Source organism: Haliaeetus leucocephalus, unplaced genomic scaffold, assembly GCF_000737465.1.
Source record: "Haliaeetus leucocephalus isolate CR32 unplaced genomic scaffold, Haliaeetus_leucocephalus-4.0 Scaffold0, whole genome shotgun sequence".
In the NCBI taxonomy this organism is placed as follows: domain Eukaryota; kingdom Metazoa; phylum Chordata; class Aves; order Accipitriformes; family Accipitridae; genus Haliaeetus; species Haliaeetus leucocephalus.
Genome location: NW_010972436.1, coordinates 5161293 through 5180260, shown reverse-complemented (window position 1 = coordinate 5180260; position 18968 = coordinate 5161293). Strand labels below are relative to the sequence as shown.

Genomic DNA, 18968 nt, shown 5'->3' with positions numbered 1-18968 from the left:
GTTTCTGTCAGAGATAGGATTGACTTTGCTAGCACAATAAATAAAAGATGCTAGAGCAAAGGCCTTTTAGTCTCTAAGGGCAAGACCTTCAGATTTTGGTTTCATAAGTTTACAAAAAATCAACAGCATGGCCAAAGCTTTTCATCTGGCATTGGGCTTCTTTAATCTCCTCAGTGTAGGATATCAAATACTTAAAAGCAGGCTGTAGTGGATCATAGTTCTTGAATAAACAAGGTAAAGAAAGGCTATTCATGCCTGCCAGTGCATTGCACTGTGGCTGAAGTGGAATCATTGAATAACTGTAGGCATGTGTTTTTCTACAGCAGGGCTCCCAGACATAGATACTCCACTGTGTGGGAGTGTCTTTGTTCAGTCGAACGGTGGTTTGCTTTTCTATTCATTGTGCTGTAGCTGCTAGGAAATGAACGTTTATGAGAAGACTCAGCAGTCAAATGAAAAGAGAGAACAGAACATAGAGGCTTTATCAAATTAAAAATGGATGAGCTATAAAAAATGGCTTTCTTGAGAAAATATAATAGGGGAGACTACATCTTGAATAATTGTTGCTATGAAAAACAGTCCTTGAACTCCATTCCTGCATTGTTTTTTCAATACAATTAGAATTCCAGAGGAAATTAAAATATATTAGGAATTCTCCTTATGAAATGAAGTGCAAAAATTATTTTTGATCCTGTGTTGTGAATTTGGCTAACTGTCTACAGGTTTGTTTATTTTCCCCTGCATGTATGTCTGTCTTGAGTAGAAATAAAGTATTATAAACCTTTAATGAGTAACACCATAAGCAATTACAAACTTAAATGAATAGAGCCTTGTGCTTGGTGCTAGTTACCACACAGACTGGGCTGCATAGCTGTTCCTTAGCCTTTGGTTAGTAGTTTCTTCACTGTAACTTTTCTTTGCGCTGTATAGAGATGCATTTGTTTGGCCTTTGGATGTGTATTGACTTAAAAAAAGAAAATCTTTGAGCCTTTGTTTAGCAAAGTCATTAAGCAGTTTTAAAAGGAACGTATGTTTCTAGAATAAGTGCATTTATCTTAACTATAAACAGTGTCAAATGGCTGTACAGCAATGGATAGGAGCATGAACTCAAAGATCAAACACTAAGAATATCTTTTTTTCAAGTGTTAGTTGTGATCAGGTGATTAGTAATGTAAGCAAAGTAGTTATCTAAGCAAATATGTGATTTGTATTCACATTGAACATATTATAATCAGTGCTATATGTCATTTCAGTGATCCCTTATTTTCAAAATGTCACTTTGAACCTCTAAGAAATACATACCAAAGACTATAGGAGCAAACATAGATGAAAACATCAGAGGAACAGACAAGCTCTGCCAGACATACTATCTTTGTCTCTGCATGAAGGTGCTTCTGCGTGGCCACAGGCAGAAGGGTCCAAGGTGTTGGAAAGGTTTAGATGGTAGCAACAGAAGCTTTATGAGGAGATTAAGGCATATGGGAGGAAAATGTGTTGAGGTGTAGGAGGAGGTTGGCAACAACAGGGTGTTGAGGAGGCAAAGGTAAGATGCTAGAAGAGCGTGAGGGAGAAAAGCAGTAAGTGGTTGTGGAATATGTAGGCTCATTGCTAAGTGGGACAGGTGATTTAGTCACAGCAGACTCTGATAAGGCTGAGGTGCTCCATTACTTCCTTGTCTTGGTCTTCATGAATAAGATCTCACAGGACTTTGTTCTCAGAGATGCAGTTCAGGGAGGAAAGGGGTGAGTGGAAGAGAATTGAGTCGGGGATCTTCTGAGAAATCTTGACCCATGCAAGTTCATGGGTCCAGGCAGGAGGCCTCCTGAGGGTACTGGGCAAGCTGACTGATGTCATTGTCAGGCTGCTCCCTATCATCTTTGAAAGGCTGTGTAGACTGGGGGAGGTCCCCAATAACTGGAGAAACGTTAATGTTGTACCATTTTCAAGAAGGGCAAGAAGGAAGGTCTGGGGTACTACAGGTTGGTCAACCACTATCCCTGGAAAAATGATGGAGTGAGTCTGCTTGGAAGTAATTCCTGTACATGTGAAGAAAGTGTTTGCCAGTTTTAATCAAGGTAAATCATGTTTGATCCATGGGATTGCCTTCTGTAATGAAATGACTAGCTCTGCAGTCTCCCAGTACCTAACAGAGGGTTACCAAGAGTAATGGTGCTCTTTACTGAGGTGCACAGTGGGAGAATGAGGGATAATGGTCATAAGTTGAAACAGAACTAGGTATAAGGATGGAAATGCTCATGATGAGCCTTGGAGCAGCCCAGAGAGGCGGTGAAATCTCCATTTGCTTCACTGACTGGACAAAGCCTTGAGCAATCTGGTAGATTGGATGAGGCAAATTCTCCTTCTCATATGGTTCTGTGACTCAGTGTATACTATGCCTTTTTTGTTTTGTTTTGTTTTTAGTGGTTGAGTATTGGCATTTAGCTATTGTGTATACTGATATAAATCAAGATTGGCTAATCAGTTATGTTTGCATCCAGATTATCACACTTAATAAACTCCAGCACAAAGTCCCTAAATAGCTGATAACAATCAGGTAGGATGTGGGTCCCACCTTCCATGTGGGACTTTCCTGGAAAGATTTACTCTTTTTGTGCCTTGTTTCTTATTTTCTGTCCCAAAACATCTACTAGCAGCCTAATATTGTGACTTTTCCAGGGACAATGTGGACCTTTAATCTGATCATGGTATGGTTACTGTTACATATCCTTTAGTTAGAATAATTTTGTGCTTTCTGGGTTGGAAAATACATAGTTATACTTGTTATTAGAAATTTTTGGATAAAACATTTACACAGCTTTTGAGGGTAGGCACACTGACATCACCTTTCGATGCCCTGAGAAAATCCTCAGGGCACGGGTGTAGAGAACAAACATTTAAACTTGACTAGCATGTGAGGCAGTGGTAGTGCTTCTGAGGCTGTAAGAGAAACTGGCCAAATTACTAGTAGGGCCCTTGTCCTGCTTTATTTGTGAGCTGATCAACCTGCTGCTGGGGATTATATTTCAGGGGATTGCTTGTTTGTGAAACTTCCCTGCAGCTGCCCTTCCCGTTTGTCTTTTCTGCTAGGCCTGCAATAGGAGTGAACTGCACAAAGTGAGTGGATGAGAAGTTTGAAGACCTGTTTGGTCTCTCTATTTTGGATTGTGCAGTTATTGTAAGTGCAAGGACCTTCTGTGTAGTCACATCTTTTAGTTGGGATGCCATTCTTTTTAGTATGTACACTGACTTTTTCTCTATGTCATGGCTCTAAGACACAGTGTATGACTATGCAGGCACCTGAGAAGCAGAAGTGCACAATATGATTTCAAAATATGAAACAGCAGGTCTAGAAGTTACTGTTAGCTTGACTATAATTTGCAAGGACAGGAAAACTTCCTGACTGATAATTTGGTTTTTTTTTTTTTTTAAAGACTTGAATAGAAATTTCCCCTTCCCCCCATTCCCTGCCCCAATTTTTGTTAGTTTTGGTCCTTTAAAAAAATCTTTACAATGCAGTAACACCACAATGAATTATAGTGTTGCAAGGTGAGTGAAGAAGAGCATCAGGAACTTAGTGCTTTACTGCTTTAGTGCTTGTTCCTGCAGAGAGCTGCTCTTTCTCATCTGTAGGAGTGAGCTTTGGAAAGATAAACAGCGTGAGAATCTTCATGGAAATATCTTTGCTTTTCTCTCCCAAATAACACTGATTTCTGTCAGCTTTTTGTCACCTTTGGGATCTCCTTGGATGAGTAAGGAGCTGCGGGAGGTCTGCATTATGGTGGAAGTCCTGCCTTAAGCTTTCAAAGTTTTCTTAATATAAAGCCCTGTGATGTAGTAAAAGAAAGAATCAAGTAAGTGTGATTGAACCATGCATCCTTCTAGTTGCATAAGGTGATTAATAATAGATAGCAGGAGCAAAGAGGCTTGAGGTTTGTAATAAAGAGAATTATACTCAATGGAGCTGTGGTTTAAAACTAGTACTGCTAGCTGTGTATTAAAGAGGATGTTTCCATGAATTTCCATATAGATTTTTCTGTGGGGAGCATGTTGGGGATATGTCACAAGGGACAAGACTATTGCTGTATAGTTTACTGTTAAAATGATTAAAGCTATGTTGACAACTTGGAAAAAAAAAATTAGTTCTTTTTTTGCAGTAAGAATCCCGTAAGGAATTTCTTTATAATGTACCATGTAAGATTTGTATGAAAGGTTGGATAGCATGAAAGATTGCTTGCATGGATAACTGCTGTGTTTTTATGTGTAAATGCTCCACAGAGTATCAGTTCTCGAAGATGCTGGTATAAGGAGTTGTCACAGCACCTGAAGAGCTGGTATTTTATATTGTCGGTGATGCTTGATGAAACTGTTTGCAAAACTCCTCCGCGAGCTTCTCTGGCTATGTGGGCTGGCTACCTCTGATCTTCCTGGCCTCAAGCGAGCTGGAGGACCAGCGGGCCGTGGCGCCGCACCGCCCCGGAAGCGGGGGCGAGCGGCGGGAGCGGCCTGGGTCACTTCTGCGGCAGCTGACCCACAGCGGGCTCCTGCTGCCTCCACAGCAGGCCTCGTGCAGGAAATGGCGGAAGCTGTCTGGATTTTTGTTATCAGAGGCTGCTGCTGATAAAGAGAACTGGCTTACCCCAAATGTAGGTCCACAGACCCCTCTAATACCCTGTCTGAATTGACCAGAGAAAGAAAAAAGGCATTTCTTTCCCATATTCCTGTGGGAGGTTGCTCCAGGTGCGGCCTGTTCCCCTCTGAACAGGCCTTTGAAATCTGAAGAATTTGTTCTTGTACCCCGGAGGAAGGTCAGTAATGGGTTTCTTTCAGGGCTCTGTTTGTATTAAATATCAAGAAATGAAGATGACTTCAGTGACGATGTTGTGAGTAAGCTGGAAAAGAGGAAGTGGGAACCTGGAAAGTGAAACCTGAACTGCTCAAACTTGAGTTAGCTTGCAGGTCTTTATAAAAGACAGTTATTTCTGTAATTAACTGTAAATACAGCATTTTCTGTTGAGAGCAGAAGCTGGTGGTGCAGTTCATGGTGGCAGCTGGGCTGGAGGTCTGGAGCAGCAGAGCAGACTGTGTGCACTTGTCCTAGCATAACCTCGAACGCACGCTACCAAGTCAGTGAAGAAAGCCTTTGCCGTCCCCGTTGCTTTCTTGATCCAGGGAAAGGGAGGCCAAAGCTCAGGAGCGGAGCTGATAGGTAGCTAGGGAACCTTCAAATCTTTTCTCTTGGAGGAAGGATTAAAGCCGTAGGCTGCGTGCGAATACTGTGGGTACTGTGGACCCAGAGACCCACGGCAGGCTGCTGTGTTAGTTATTTGCTTTCCCAGGATGACGGGCTTTCCCTCCACCCAGAGATGTTCCTTCTCATTTTCTAACAGTATAACTGGCCACTGTCAGGGAGTAGCCAAAGCTGCCTCCTTCCCCTCCCCTCCCAGGAGCCAGGGCTTCATGTGCTGTGCTCGTGACCTTCTCTCATCTTGCCCAGAAGAGATCTGTGGTGGGGAGGGAGAAGAGATGTGTAGGTGGCAGGAAATCTCAAGTGACAGCAGTGCAGAGGGGTAGGTTTGATTTCTGGCATTTGGGCTAAAGAATTCCTCTGTGCATCGTTTCAGAGAAGAAGATGTAGGAGAGACTGCGGTCTAGTGCCGTTGCAGATGCTTCTTGCTTCTCATCTCTGTTTGGTTTCCGTTGTGTACCTCAGTCTAATTTGCTTCATAGATCCGATGGTTTTATTGAGGTATCAGGTGAATCTAAATAAATAATTGCCATTGTGAGAGTTGATGCAGAAAAAATACCTTATGGACAGAAATTGGATTTGATATATTTGATACAGGTTTGCGATCTGGAGACAGCACTTTGCAAAAGCTGTGACGTTCAGTTTTGTTCAACTAAGGCTTTAACTTCCCTCTCCTAATAGTAAATACAAAGTAGAATCACACACTGAATTTTTGGCCATGTCAGTCTTCACTGATTACTTTTTAACAGTTGAAATTAAAATTTCTTAAATATACCAGCCTTTTCAGCTATTACTAAAGTAGATGCTGTAACTTAAGCCCTTCCCACCAAGAAGCACTGTGCAGGATTATTGACTGATGAGGAAATTTTTTAAAAATATTTTTGTTTTTTAAACCATTAAGGAGCTGGAGAGTGGTGTGACTCACTAGATGGGTCCCCTGTTAAACACATCTCAGATTATTTAAGGTTCAATCCAGTTTCCCATTGTTACAAGATAGTTACATTGAGCCTTTAAAAAGGGAGAAAGCATCTTAATTATCCATTAAGGGCAATAAAGGAAGTTGGTTATGACACTATTAAAACAACTGTAATGAAAAATCTGTTTCAGTGTTTTGTACTTAAGAACATCATGGGATTTAGATGTCATCTGTACTGCAGCTAGCTCAATGCTGACTGTGGTCTTGCATTATTTCCATAATCATAATTTTTTTCATTGTCTTGTATTCCCCACCTAAGTGTCAACCAGGCTGTTATGTGATTATTGCACAAAAAACATGGAGAACTGTGATCTGCTGTCTGTACAAGAGAGATCCATCCATCCAAATGAATCTGTAAATGTATTTAAAATCTGGGCAGCAACGACAAAGGTTTTTTTTTAACTGAAAAAAAGCCTTATTCAGTCACATGACCATGTTCTCCTATCAGTTTTCTATTGAGAACATTTTCTCTTCCTACACATCTTGCTTCTTTTGTAGCCCTAGCCTTTTGACTACTGTGGCTACAAGCCCCTGTATTTAAAATATTGAACTTTAAAACTTTACTATTCTGAAGCTTCTTTGCTTGTTTCTGATACAGCTGTTACGGGGGAAAACAATGACTATGGTCATGGTGAAGTTTTCAAATATAGCCATCCTGGTTGATGCCATAGTACCATCCATCTTTGCTTTTGTGGTCTGATTATGGTTTTATTTAGTGTTTCTTTAATTAAGAGAACATACTATATTATATAGTGAGAAAATTATGCCAAATTTTAAAATAATTTTAATTTCATTAATGTGTTAATAGTTATGCAGATTTATTTTACACCCGAAATAATCAGCTGTGTGGAAATGAAAGGATAACTGGAAAACAGCATGGGATAAAGAAGAAATAATTAATCATAAGGCAGAACAAAAATATTGATATGCAGAGAAAAAGACAAACGTGAACAGGGACTGTCAGTTCATTAAGAGAAATGTGCCATTTAACGTGATATGAAATAATTGAGATAGCATTTTAAAGAGGTGATGGTACTGTAACTTACAACATCATTTGTTTTGCCCCAGACAGTTTAAAACCTTACCTTACTGCAATACAGTCACTTTTTATCTAGGTAATTTTAAATAATTTATGCAGGGTTTTTTCATTCCTTCTGAAGGACACAGGGCTGGATATGTTAATATATTTATAGATGCACAATTCATACTGATGTAAATGAAAATCACACTTGCAGGTCTACTTGCATTAAGATGAGAATTTCCCCTGCAGCAATTGGCCTTCATGATAGCCAGAAGAGGTCAGGCAGTGCTTGTCTCAGTAATACTTAAACACTTCTCCAGTGGTTTACATTTCCAAAGAGCTGTACAAATGTTAACTCCACATAGCTACCCTTATATATGTTACAAATAATCAAACCATGAGAGGTCAAGCAAAATGTTGAAAGACACAAAGGTACCAATATTAAAGTAGCAGATCAGGAATCAGCAGCTTTTTATCTGGGTGATGTGGGAACATTAACAACCATTTTGCATAGGGAGGACATGCTGCTGCATGACTTTCATGTTACGTGGTAGGGAGAGTGGCTGGTTAGAGCTTCACCTTGGTAAAGGTGCCCAAGATCTCCTCCAAGGTCATTTCAGCTTTTCACACCTTTAGCTTTTATGGCTTATAATATGTCAGATATTATAGCAATTTTTTTCTGTGGTCATTGGAAATAAGGGAGAAGGAGATTTTCAGATGTCAGTTCTTTTATTGCCACCCACAGCCATGAACATACTCATATTCTTCTTATTGCAGCAATTTTTAAGTCACTCAGACATCGAATTTTTCAGTTATATTTGCTCTTGTGGCTATTATTTGCTTTTAAGGATATTGCGTTGCAGTGGCCTTTAAGTTAGATATTAACTGCAGTGTGTTGATTTGATTGTAAAAGCAGATACTGAGTACGAGGCACTAGAAGGGAAAAACTTTTTATGTCAGTACTGTCATTACTGATGTTAAGTTATGGACTCTTCAAGAAGGCTGGAAATTTGATTCAGCTTTGAACTGTCATGTAGACCTTAGGAAAAAAACTAAATTAAAAAAAAAAGGAATAAGAAAAAAAGGCAGTGGCTCACTGAAATGTACTTTATAAACACAAATGCCTAATGTTAGCTTCTTGAAACTTTGGCAATTCTTTGTCCATTCTATCTTATGGTGCTCAGGATGTGATGCTAAATGACATGTGCTCACCTGTACTTAAAATTTGCTCATACACGCGAAGTTGAAATAGTTTAAATAAAACATGAAATGTTTCAAAGGTACTAATAATATGACAGTAGTATTTTGTCTGTGGTCAAAATACTATCAGGGATCCTTTGCTTGCAATCTGCAAGTAGCTTTTATCAAGCATTGCATGGAGAAGTACATCTATAGTCCTTAAGTTAAATGAAAGAATAGATAAAAGAATGGCTTGGTTTCAGTGCTAACGAAGTTTCACTTATTTTATTCAGTTACGATACAGGATTCAGCAATTCTGCTGACTTGGTAGGCTTACATCTGTACATAATAGACTAGATTTGGTTGTGTAGCTCCAGTTTTGCTGTCCTGGCAGTGGCATTTTAGTGTTTCAATGTCACTGTAGAAAAAGATGCTGCATGAGGAACATTTGCTTTTTAACTACATATTTCCAGAATCATACTGTTAAGGCACAGCCTTAATGCTCTTCTAACGTAACTTTTTTTAAAATGAAATTGTCTGTTTGCATTTCTTCTTTTTCTGTGACAGAATTGTATTAAGAACTGATTAGGTGGCTCTGCAGGAATACAGATGCCTAATTACTGATGCAAAGTCAAATAATCGTTTAGACCTAAGCATATTGGAATGTCTCTCACATAAAACTTTTCTTCTAAGATTTGTGATTCAGCTAATTTAAGATGACATATACAATAAATGAGTTTTGAGGAGCGATTCAATTGAACAGGTGAATCTGAGACTCCAGAGGTTCCTGTTGTAAGACGTTGCTTCATAATATTGCTTTACAGAAGCAACAGTATTTACACAGGTCTTCTTAACGGTTTCATGCTTGAAAGAAAAGTGAAAATAATTTTAAAATTTAGTGAAATCTTTCAGTCTCCTATAGTTACTTTGTTCTTTGTTGTATTTCAAAAAGCTTTGAAATAATTGAGGATTTTGGGGTTTTTTAGTTTTGTTAGTTTTGCACCAATGCCTGTACCATACTGTACTGATGTTTTGAAATCATTTTTCTCTGACTTAAGCCAGAGTAGGCAGGTGTGTTTTTTAGATGCTGTGGGCGTTCCTTAGTATGTGAACGTATGTACTAATGTGATAGCACGTGCAAAACGTGCTGGAGTTCTTTGGCCCAACAGCCAAGACAGTGTTTTACCTGCTATAAAGATACATAAGCTGCAGAGTATAACGTATTGTAGCAATGAGAAAAATCAGCTGAGTATTTGTCCTATCTGTAAATAGTCTGGCTCAAGTACTGGAAGCAGCTTGGATTAAACTCCATGATCACTAGAGAACCATTTGTGCCAGGCAGGGCAGCCATGGTTCAAAAGACGAGGCAGGATAATGGAACAAATGCAGCTGCATCCTGCAGCATAGAAATGTATGCTTGGGTGGCACCTTAGCTGGAAAAGCAGGTACATCAAACGTAATTGCGTTGGCTGTGCAGTACCAGGGGCCAGAAGTTGGTGGCTGGTAGTTGCAAAGTTGTGCTGTTTATACATAACTCAGACTTTGTACTGTAAGAATTGATGGTTTCAATACACATGTGGTGACAGTTTTTCAAATTCACAAATTCCACTCCTGCAGGGTAATGTCAAATGGCAGTGTTGTTTGATTTATAAATAAAATAGTTGTTAGATCTGCTTTTCAAAAATACTGTTTGTTTGTAGATGTTAATGTTGTTCAAATACTTGTTTCTCCATGTAGCCCTGTTCTTGTTAAATTAACTATCCTAGACCAGTGCCTGGGATCTGATCTGTTTGTAACTAAATTTGCAGGTACTTGATTAGGCTTTTAGTAGTTGACCATGAGTTGAAGTATTCTCTTCATCAAAGTTCTCTAGATATTTTACCTCTAGATGGGAAATGATGGATCAGTAAAATTGTAGTATCCCACTGGAATGAATCACTCCATAGAGTAACATACTAGTGGTCATGCAGCTATCATTGCCTTTCATCAGTGTTCGGCACTCCACAGATTAACTGCACTGAGTTGTGGACCCCATTAATAGATGGAGAGAGCGATATGTGTTTGCTGTGGCATCACCTTGTCACTGCCAGTGTTGTATGGTCAGTTAAGAAACAAAATTACCTGAGTGTAAACAACTGGGATTAGGTGTTTGAATATAAAACTCTTGGTGAAACTTAGCTTTTGTGTTTCTGTTTGCGTGACTGTGAATTACTACAGTAGCACCAAATTGTGCTTATTTAACAGTTCTTCAGCTGTCATATTTAATAGAACATTAAATTAGAAGGATTTAAAGGGTACTGCTGCCCTGTATATGAGGGGCTTGCGTCTGGTATGTATTCAGTCCTCTTAGCACCTGAATGAAGGGGGAGGCAGTTTGTCTACATGATGGTTTTCTGAAAAAGATAAGTCTTCCACAGCACAGAGCAAGCATATTTATTTCTTTGCCGGTATATTTATCCTGTCTCATGCAGTATGTCAAGTACCTACTGCACTTTTATCAAGCGCTAAGTTACTAAGGTACCAGTCGATAAGGGTTGGTTCATTTTTACTTGAACCCCAGATGGAGTCATCCGAAAATGGCTCTTGCAGTCCTGCTTTTAGTTGTTCAGATAAGCATCACAGTGAATTGTTGACTTCATACACAATAGCCTGCAGTAAGTTGTTAACTTCTGTGGTTGGTGCTTGATGGACTATTACACTTCACCAAATTGGACATCCATAGCTCTCAGTTTGTCTTCATACAACACTTTTCCCCTGGATCACTTTATTTTTTCTTTTTTGAATTCCTTTGATATTGTTAGGGGAAAATCCTAATGACAGTGAAACATTTATACCTCAAAACTGTAGGAAAGTGGTCTGTTACCTTTCTTGTCTTGAGCAAGTTCATTGCTCATATGTCTTAGAAGTCCACATATAATTTTTTTATTATTCTCTTCTAAACTCAAATCATTGTCTACTATTGGGCTTATTAATTCATAGCTGCTTCCCAGTTTTCTCTCTTTTTCTCAGGGAACATGAAAATATCCTCACATGCATTACCTCTCATTTTCAGTGAAAGATTATTTTCTGCCTGTTTGTCCTTTCTAGAATGTCCTCCCTGTGCTCTGCAGATCTCCGCAATTTAAAACCATCTGTTAGCCGTTGTTAACTCTTTGCTTCAAACCTAATAACTTCACTGTGGAATGAGTAATTCTGACATTTTCACTTACAGCCTTATTAGCAAAGTGGCGTGTTCATTCTGGGATGTTGTTAAGAGTAGAGGGCAACATCTTTGTACAGGTTTTTTGTGAGACAATAAACTGAGGATCATTAAGTAAAAATCCAGAATCTGGAAAGCAAGATTTAAATCAGTCAACTGTTAGGGTATTGTGGGCATGTATACCATATCCATAATGAATCCAGGTCTTTTCAGTAATGCAGAAGTTATCTTTGAGGTGAAATTGTTATCTGTCCTTGAGTTCTGTTAGCTTTTGCACCTGTGTGTGTTTCCAGTGTTGATGCAGATTGTTTCTTTTGTTTTCCTGCCCACACTGTTATTTTTCTGCTTCCAGGCTAGCAGAGGCAGTTTGAACATATTCGTGCTGACCCAGAAGGCCATGGGAATAGATATATTTTCCCGGAGTCAAAAATGGAATGTATATTTCTTTTGCATTTCCATACCACTTTTTGATTGGAACCAAATTTTTAGTGTGTTTCTTTCTGCTAATAGACAATGAATTAATTTGGCAGTCATTGTACATGTTCAGCATCAGTGGGCTTTTTCAAAATGCGTCAGAAATTTTTTATAAGGATTTTAAAGCAGGGAAATAAACAGCTTTATAACTAGGATGACTTTCAGTCAAATTAATCAAAGGAGTCTTTTAATATACAACCAACAGCTGAGCTCATTCCTGTATCCCACTTTTCCACTGCCTTATGATCCTTTGGGTGGCTCAGGAGGCAGAGGAAAGAGGTGATGACGAAAGAGATGATGCTGGATTTGAAAAAAGAAAAATATTTTTCATGAGGGCTAGAGTCATTCTTCTGGTAGCAGAAAAAATAGTTCTGCGTCTCCCCATTCTGTAACTTGTGTTTGTCAAATTGACAGTTGAGTCCCATTCACAGACCAGAATAATTATTGTCTGTGTTACTGTAAGTGATTGTCTGAAGACATACATGAGAAAAGATTTGCAGGGAGAAATAATCTTTTGTTAGAACAACTGATACAGCTGCAAAAACCAGACAGGCTGAGAGGCACACATGCCTTTTGCCTTACTTATTGCTCTCTGTCTCTTGAAGACTGACTCCTGCACTCCAGTTTGGAAGACCAGTCATTGCTCAAGTGCGTTTTGGGAATGTTAATCGGGGAACCTAATTAGGCTCTCCCTGATAGTGGGTAACTTTTATAAATGAACAGCATTACAGTAATCTAGTGGCTGTATTAGGACTCAGGCATAGGACATTGTAGGTAATTCATCTTATTTGAAAGGAATTTAACTCGGATGCCCTGGTAAAGCTGCATCTTAGAGACAGACCCGTTCAGGTAAGCAGCAGAGGGAACTAAAGCCTGCAGGATGCTTTTGATTGCCGAGAACTGACTTCTGGGTTAGAGAGCTGACTGCTTCATTGAAGCAGTGTAGGTGTTTCCATCCATTTTACTTCTGTTTTGTTGTCATTCAGGTATTCACTGAATAAATATGCTTCTGTTGGAAAACAAGTGAGTAAATAGGTTAAGTGAAGTTGACAGTTCATTATCTACAATAGAATACATTAACAATATTTTAATATTGTTACTGCATCATAGTTATGGTTTTATAAGCCTTTTACCTCAAACTCTAGGTAATTGTTAAAATAAACAAAACAGGAGGCTAAAAAAGGAAGTACAAAAATAATCTGAATCAAGGAAAAACAGCAAAAAAACCTTTATTTTTTTTGCAATATGCCTTGCTAGAGCCCTTTTTAATATATCTCAAAATAGTAAAGAGCTCAAGATTTAAGGTATAAGCGAAAAGGAAACCATGCACATGGTTGGCAAGCCCTTGTTTTTGCAGACATGACTGGTTTCCTCATTTGCAGAATCATATTTGCTGTGAACAAAGGCTTCCTGATTGTTGTGTGAACTTCACTAGAAAGCTATCCTGCAGCTAAAGAGATATCAAATATTAATATTTGTGCTCACGTAGCCAAAGGTATGTGTACTGAATAAGTCTTGAGTCTGGATATAGCTACGGCCTCTTGTAAAAGCCAAATACAATTTAGAAATTACAGTGATACATCAGTGCAATGTGTTTTGTCAATAACTGATGCTAGGTAAAATCAGATACAACCTCTGAGTCTGAGATAAAAGATAAGTCAGACAAAGCAGAGAAAATTGTATCTACCAAGGAAGGAAATATCCTCTTACTTTTTTTTGTTGTTGTTTTTTTTAAATTCAGAGTAGGAGGCATCAGGTTTTGTGTGTTAAAGGCATATACATACATAAGGCATAGATCATTCACTCTGTGTTTTAAATACAGGACATTGCAGGGTATCCTGAGCTGTTGTTTAGTGATTGAGTTAAAAGAAAGTTGTGGTTTGCATCAAGTACAGGTAGATGCTGTTGTGCAAGCCTTGCAGTATGTAATGCATCAGAACAGTTTCTTCTTTCAGTTTGGATAAATAATGGCCATAGAAGTAAGTGTCTGGAGAACATTAAACAGTGTTTGTTCTTCCCATAATTACACACAAGTTCCCCAGTGAGTCTGATGTGACTTGACTTTTAATAACTGGGCCTTATGCTTGGCTTCCCTCTCTCAAAAGAAGGCTGCAACTGCGGGACACATGTTGACCTTTTATCTTTCAGAAGACACAGGAACTGGAGGGGAGTTCACTGCTTGTCAGGAGGTCCTCCCTCTACCTTCCCAGGCAAAAAAGTGCTCAAGCAGCAATATGTAAATATTGGGTACTCACCTGGTGATCTCTCGATTTACCTTTTGGCTTTATGCACACTGCCCATTAAGGTTTGAAGTTTTGATGATCCCCCATAAGCTCTGTCTTTTTAAAACGAGATTGTCGCTCTTCCTGTAGTGTAACCATGGAAACAGACAGGGAACCCTTAAAGAAAGTGATCGAACACGCTGTGCTAATTAATCCTACCCTTCAGTTTTCTTTCAGTTGAAGGATGTGGTTAAATAAATTTTGCATGAGTAAGCATATTTGGATGTGCAAAAGGATATAAAATATGTAGCAAATTTTCTTGCAGAAGGATATCTGAAAAAAAACCAAAACCCAACCTGGTAACTGTCATCTATTTGCATCTGGAGCACCAAGACAAGAAATGCAGTATCTTTTTAGTGTTCCACGTATATATTTTGACAGCATTCTTTTTAAACTGTAAATATATCTGAAAGATGAGGATATTTTTTCATGCTGTAAGTGTGATAAGAGACGTTTGCATTAATTTTGAGTCTTCAAGTGAAAGTGTTCATAACTGCAACTGCCTTCTTTGTGTAGAGTGTTATTCAGAAAAAGCAAACTTTGCTCCCTCCCTGAGAGAAAGCAGGTCCTCCAAGGCATTAGTGTAATTCAGGCCATTTCAGTTCTGCACAGGGGGAGTGATTGACTGAACAGCAGGACTGTGCCAAATTTTCCTCTGCCAAATTTTAGCCTGTGTGAGTATTTGTCTTGGTTGTTCCCTCCTGCTTTGCATTGGGCCATTTAGTTTCCAAAGCAGTGTATGTGCCCAACTAGGAAAACAACTGGCCACAACTTAAAACATATGGCCTGTACCGCTGTCTGATGCCAATGTATGGCCTTAACTTGCTTGTACAAATTAAAGTTTTGTTTATAACTTTCTCCATTTCAGTAATGATCCTCTTATAACTGAGAAACCAGATGTAGCAGTTAACCTTAAATGAGGCTTACATGGTGTTTTGGGAGTGAAGAGCAGATTAAAGAAAAACATTTAGTTGTCCAACAGGCTGGCATTAGCCCAGAAGGGCCATCCTTTGAAAATTGAATGGATTTTAGTTACCCTGGAACAAATTAGAGGTGGAGGAGATCTCGAAGCAGTGGGCTGAGGAAACAGGATGGGTGGCAGTCCCAGCAGGATGGGAGGACTGGTTCCATGCTGAATGGTCACACAGGAGGAGGAAAGGTGTGCTTGGGCTGACTATAGCACTAGCAAAGTTCCATCCTGGCCAGTAAAGTGGCAGAAACTGGCAGGCAAGCATGGATATTGTATTATTCGCAGTATGATTTCTGGTAGGGCAAGTTGAATACTCATTCCTCCCTACATGGGAGATTTCTTGAATGTATGGATCAAAGACTTTGTGTTGTGGAAACCTGAGTTTATTCTTCACCCCACAAGCTCTAAAGTTTTTTGACAGTTTTCCCCAAATCACATGATGTTGCTGGCTTCTTAGAAATGCCTTTTCCTTGTCTGCCTACGCCTTTTGTCTTAGCAAAGCTAGCTAGAAGATTAGAGAGGAAGTTGTTTGCAGCCAAATTCAGTCTTCCTCAGGCAAGACTAAAGGGTGGCTCAGACACACAAAGAAGGATGGAGGCATTCACCATCCAGGCTTCTCAAACACTTTCATAATTTTTATTTAGCTTAATAATAGTAGGTCCATATCCACAAGTTCAGGGACTACTGTTTCAGTTTAGTCACGTGGGATGTAGGTGCTCAGACTAGAAATAAGAACTGTTCACCAGTTAGAGCACTGGGTGGTTTCTGATATCATAGAAGCAAAAACATTACTCTGGAGGCGGAGGCACTGCACGGCGTGTGATGTGACCTCTCCTCTGGCCTCTTCCAGGGCTGTATGTGACCAACCCTGAGTTGTCCATGTAAGCCAAGTTATTCATCAAGCTGGTGGCCAGGTGCACAAACGTAAAAGAGATGGAGGTCTGAAAACTTGAAAAAAATTGGTTATTCATTTTTGAAATGTAATTTTTTTAGAAGAAGTTCTGGCATACAAGTCAAATTATTCCCCTACACTGGTCTAATTGCTGTAATCAGCTGATAATGCAATCTACTGGCAAGATTTGCCATCATTACTATGGAGATATATTCACTGAGATTAACTGTTCTTAAATAGCTTCTCCAGTGTATTAAGAATAAAGGTGCAGAGGACTCTCATCTGCACTCTTATGTGAATTCTCATGTTGCATATTTCTTTCTGAATGTATGACTTTGCTTTTTGGTTTTTGTAAGGTATAAGACATGACCTTCTGTTTTAGTAATCTCATTTGTTTTGTGAAAGGGAAATCAGTAATTCTTTGTTTAGGAAGACACAAAAACCCCAGTAGCACATTCTTCTGATTTCTGTTACTTGTGCATGTCCAGGTTTCTTGGCAAGGGAGTGGATGGTCTCAAAGCAGTACCTAGGAGCAGACTATTTGAAAAAGGTGTTTGCAGGCCCGTGATGGGAAGTGACCATGGGCCTGAAAATCTTTTTCCATTTCCTGGAGGAGAGAGGCTTCTGTAGGAGAACTGTTAGAAAAGTACACTCTTCTGCTGTTTTTTAGCATGAGGGTCTCTCCTAAAATCTTTCCAATTTTACATGAGATAGAGTATGGCTATGTAGTAATGTGAATCATTTTAAATGACTGACAAGCTTAAAAGACAATTACTGTAAATAGTATATCTTTAGTAGGCCACAGATTTAATTTAAATGATTTCTGCTTCTGAGATTGGTGCACTGCCAATATACATTTGTTGAGAGAGAAGAATTTTGGACATACTGTTTTCTGATGTATTACTGTAATATTAATATTTATTTGAACGGCAATGTGTAAGAGTTTCCACTACTTTCAAATATAAACTTGAATAAGCAGGCTAGGGTTTGCAGTGTAAACTGTGGAATGTTTCCTTAGGCTCCCCTAAAAAAACCAAATTTCATCTGTGGCACTATTTGTCTGGGAGTTTCCTTTTCATTTCCTTTTTCTGAGTAACATTGATATGAAAGACTATGATGCCTAAGGATGAGCAGTTAATGGAAATGAAAATCTTTGTTTATTTGTCTTTCATTTAGGTATACCACAACGTATCTTTGCATTTCTCCTGGGCCTGTGATTGTCATTATGAAAAACATATTTTATTATTCCTTCATAATATTCACAGCTCTGTTCAGCCAGGTATTAAATGATACATGCTACCATGTTCTTTCATTAAGAAACTTATTCCAATACTAGAAGAAAAAACACTTGCAACATGCCGTTATGTTATGTGATGTGTGCTCATATATCCTTTTAGGATCATAACTATACAGCAAACTATTTCTTTGGTTTGTTTGCATTAATTTGTTTGTATTTGCCCCACAGGTCTTGCACGAGCTAAATCAGTTCCCAGCCATACATATTCCAATGAAGTCGTAACCCTATGGTACAGGCCTCCAGATGTCCTTCTGGGATCAACAGAATATTCCACATGCCTTGACATGTGGTAAGTATAGAACCCTTACACAAGATTCTATGTAGGTGCTTTAGCTTTGATTTTTTTTTTTTAGATGTGTAAAACAAATATGTAGTGAGATCAATGGTACAGGTTAAAAAACTTGTGTGTAGTAATCTGTGTGGTTCACTCAGTATCTCCCTAAAGGGATCCCCTTCTGCCACCCCACCGGTTGGCAGCTGGTACCTGCTGTTGACACACCACTAGAAGAGCTATTGGTGCTTTGCAAGAGACTGAGTTGTTGCTTGACTTTTGTAGTTTTAATGTGGTACTTTGATATGATATGATACTTGTTTTGCAGAAGATAGACTTTCACCATTGTGGTGGGTTGACCCTGGCTGGGTGCCAGGTGCCCACCAAAGCCGCTCTATCACTCCCCCTTCTCAGCTGGACAGGGGGGGAGAAAATATAACAAAAGGCTCATGGATCAAGATAAGGACAGTTTAATAAAGTGAAAGCAAAGGTCGCGCATGACAGCCAAGAAAAACAAATGATGTTATTCTCTACTTCCCATCAGCAGGCGATGTCTAGCCACTTCCTGGGAAGCAGGGCTTCAGTATGCGTAGTGGTTGCTCCGGAAGACAAAAATGCCCCTCTTCTGTCTCCCTTTACTTAGCTTTTATATCTGAGCTGACGTCATATGGTATGGAATATCTGTTTGGTTAGTTTAGGTCAGCTGTCCTGGTTATATCCCCTCCCAAGATCTTGCCCTGCCCCAGCCTGCCATTGAGGGGGGGGCAAAAATGTTGGAGAGACAGCCTTGATGCTGTGCCAGCACTGCTCAGCAGTAGCCAAAACACTGGTGTGTTATCAACACCTTTCTAGGTATTGATGCAGAGCACAGCGCTACGAGGGCTGCTATGGGGACTATTAACTCCATCTCAGCCAGACCCTATACAATCTCCACCCCTTATTCCATACCATTTGCGTAATGCTCAGGTCCCACATAATTTAATACAGATATCTTCTAACCATGCCATTGTATTTAATTCTTATTACTGAAATCCCTTCATACCAACACTGACAACTGAAACTACATACTTAAACCACTTTTATACCCAACATACAGATTTATACATTTTTATTAATGACTATCCCCTGTCCTTTAAGAGATGGATATTCCATGGGCTTCTTC

The 18968-nt window shown here is 39.2% G+C and overlaps 1 protein-coding gene across 2 annotated transcripts in view; it reads left to right on the top strand.

Moving 5' to 3' along the window:
- CDK14 (cyclin-dependent kinase 14) overlaps nucleotides 1-18968 on the top strand; it is a 255308-nt gene that overhangs the window by 99349 nt on the left and 136991 nt on the right. For both annotated transcript variants that reach the window (XM_010573893.1, XM_010573966.1), the window contains one exon: nucleotides 17704-17824. In XM_010573893.1, coding sequence (XP_010572195.1) covers nucleotides 17704-17824 — 121 coding nt within the window. The remainder of the gene's footprint in view (nucleotides 1-17703; nucleotides 17825-18968) is intronic.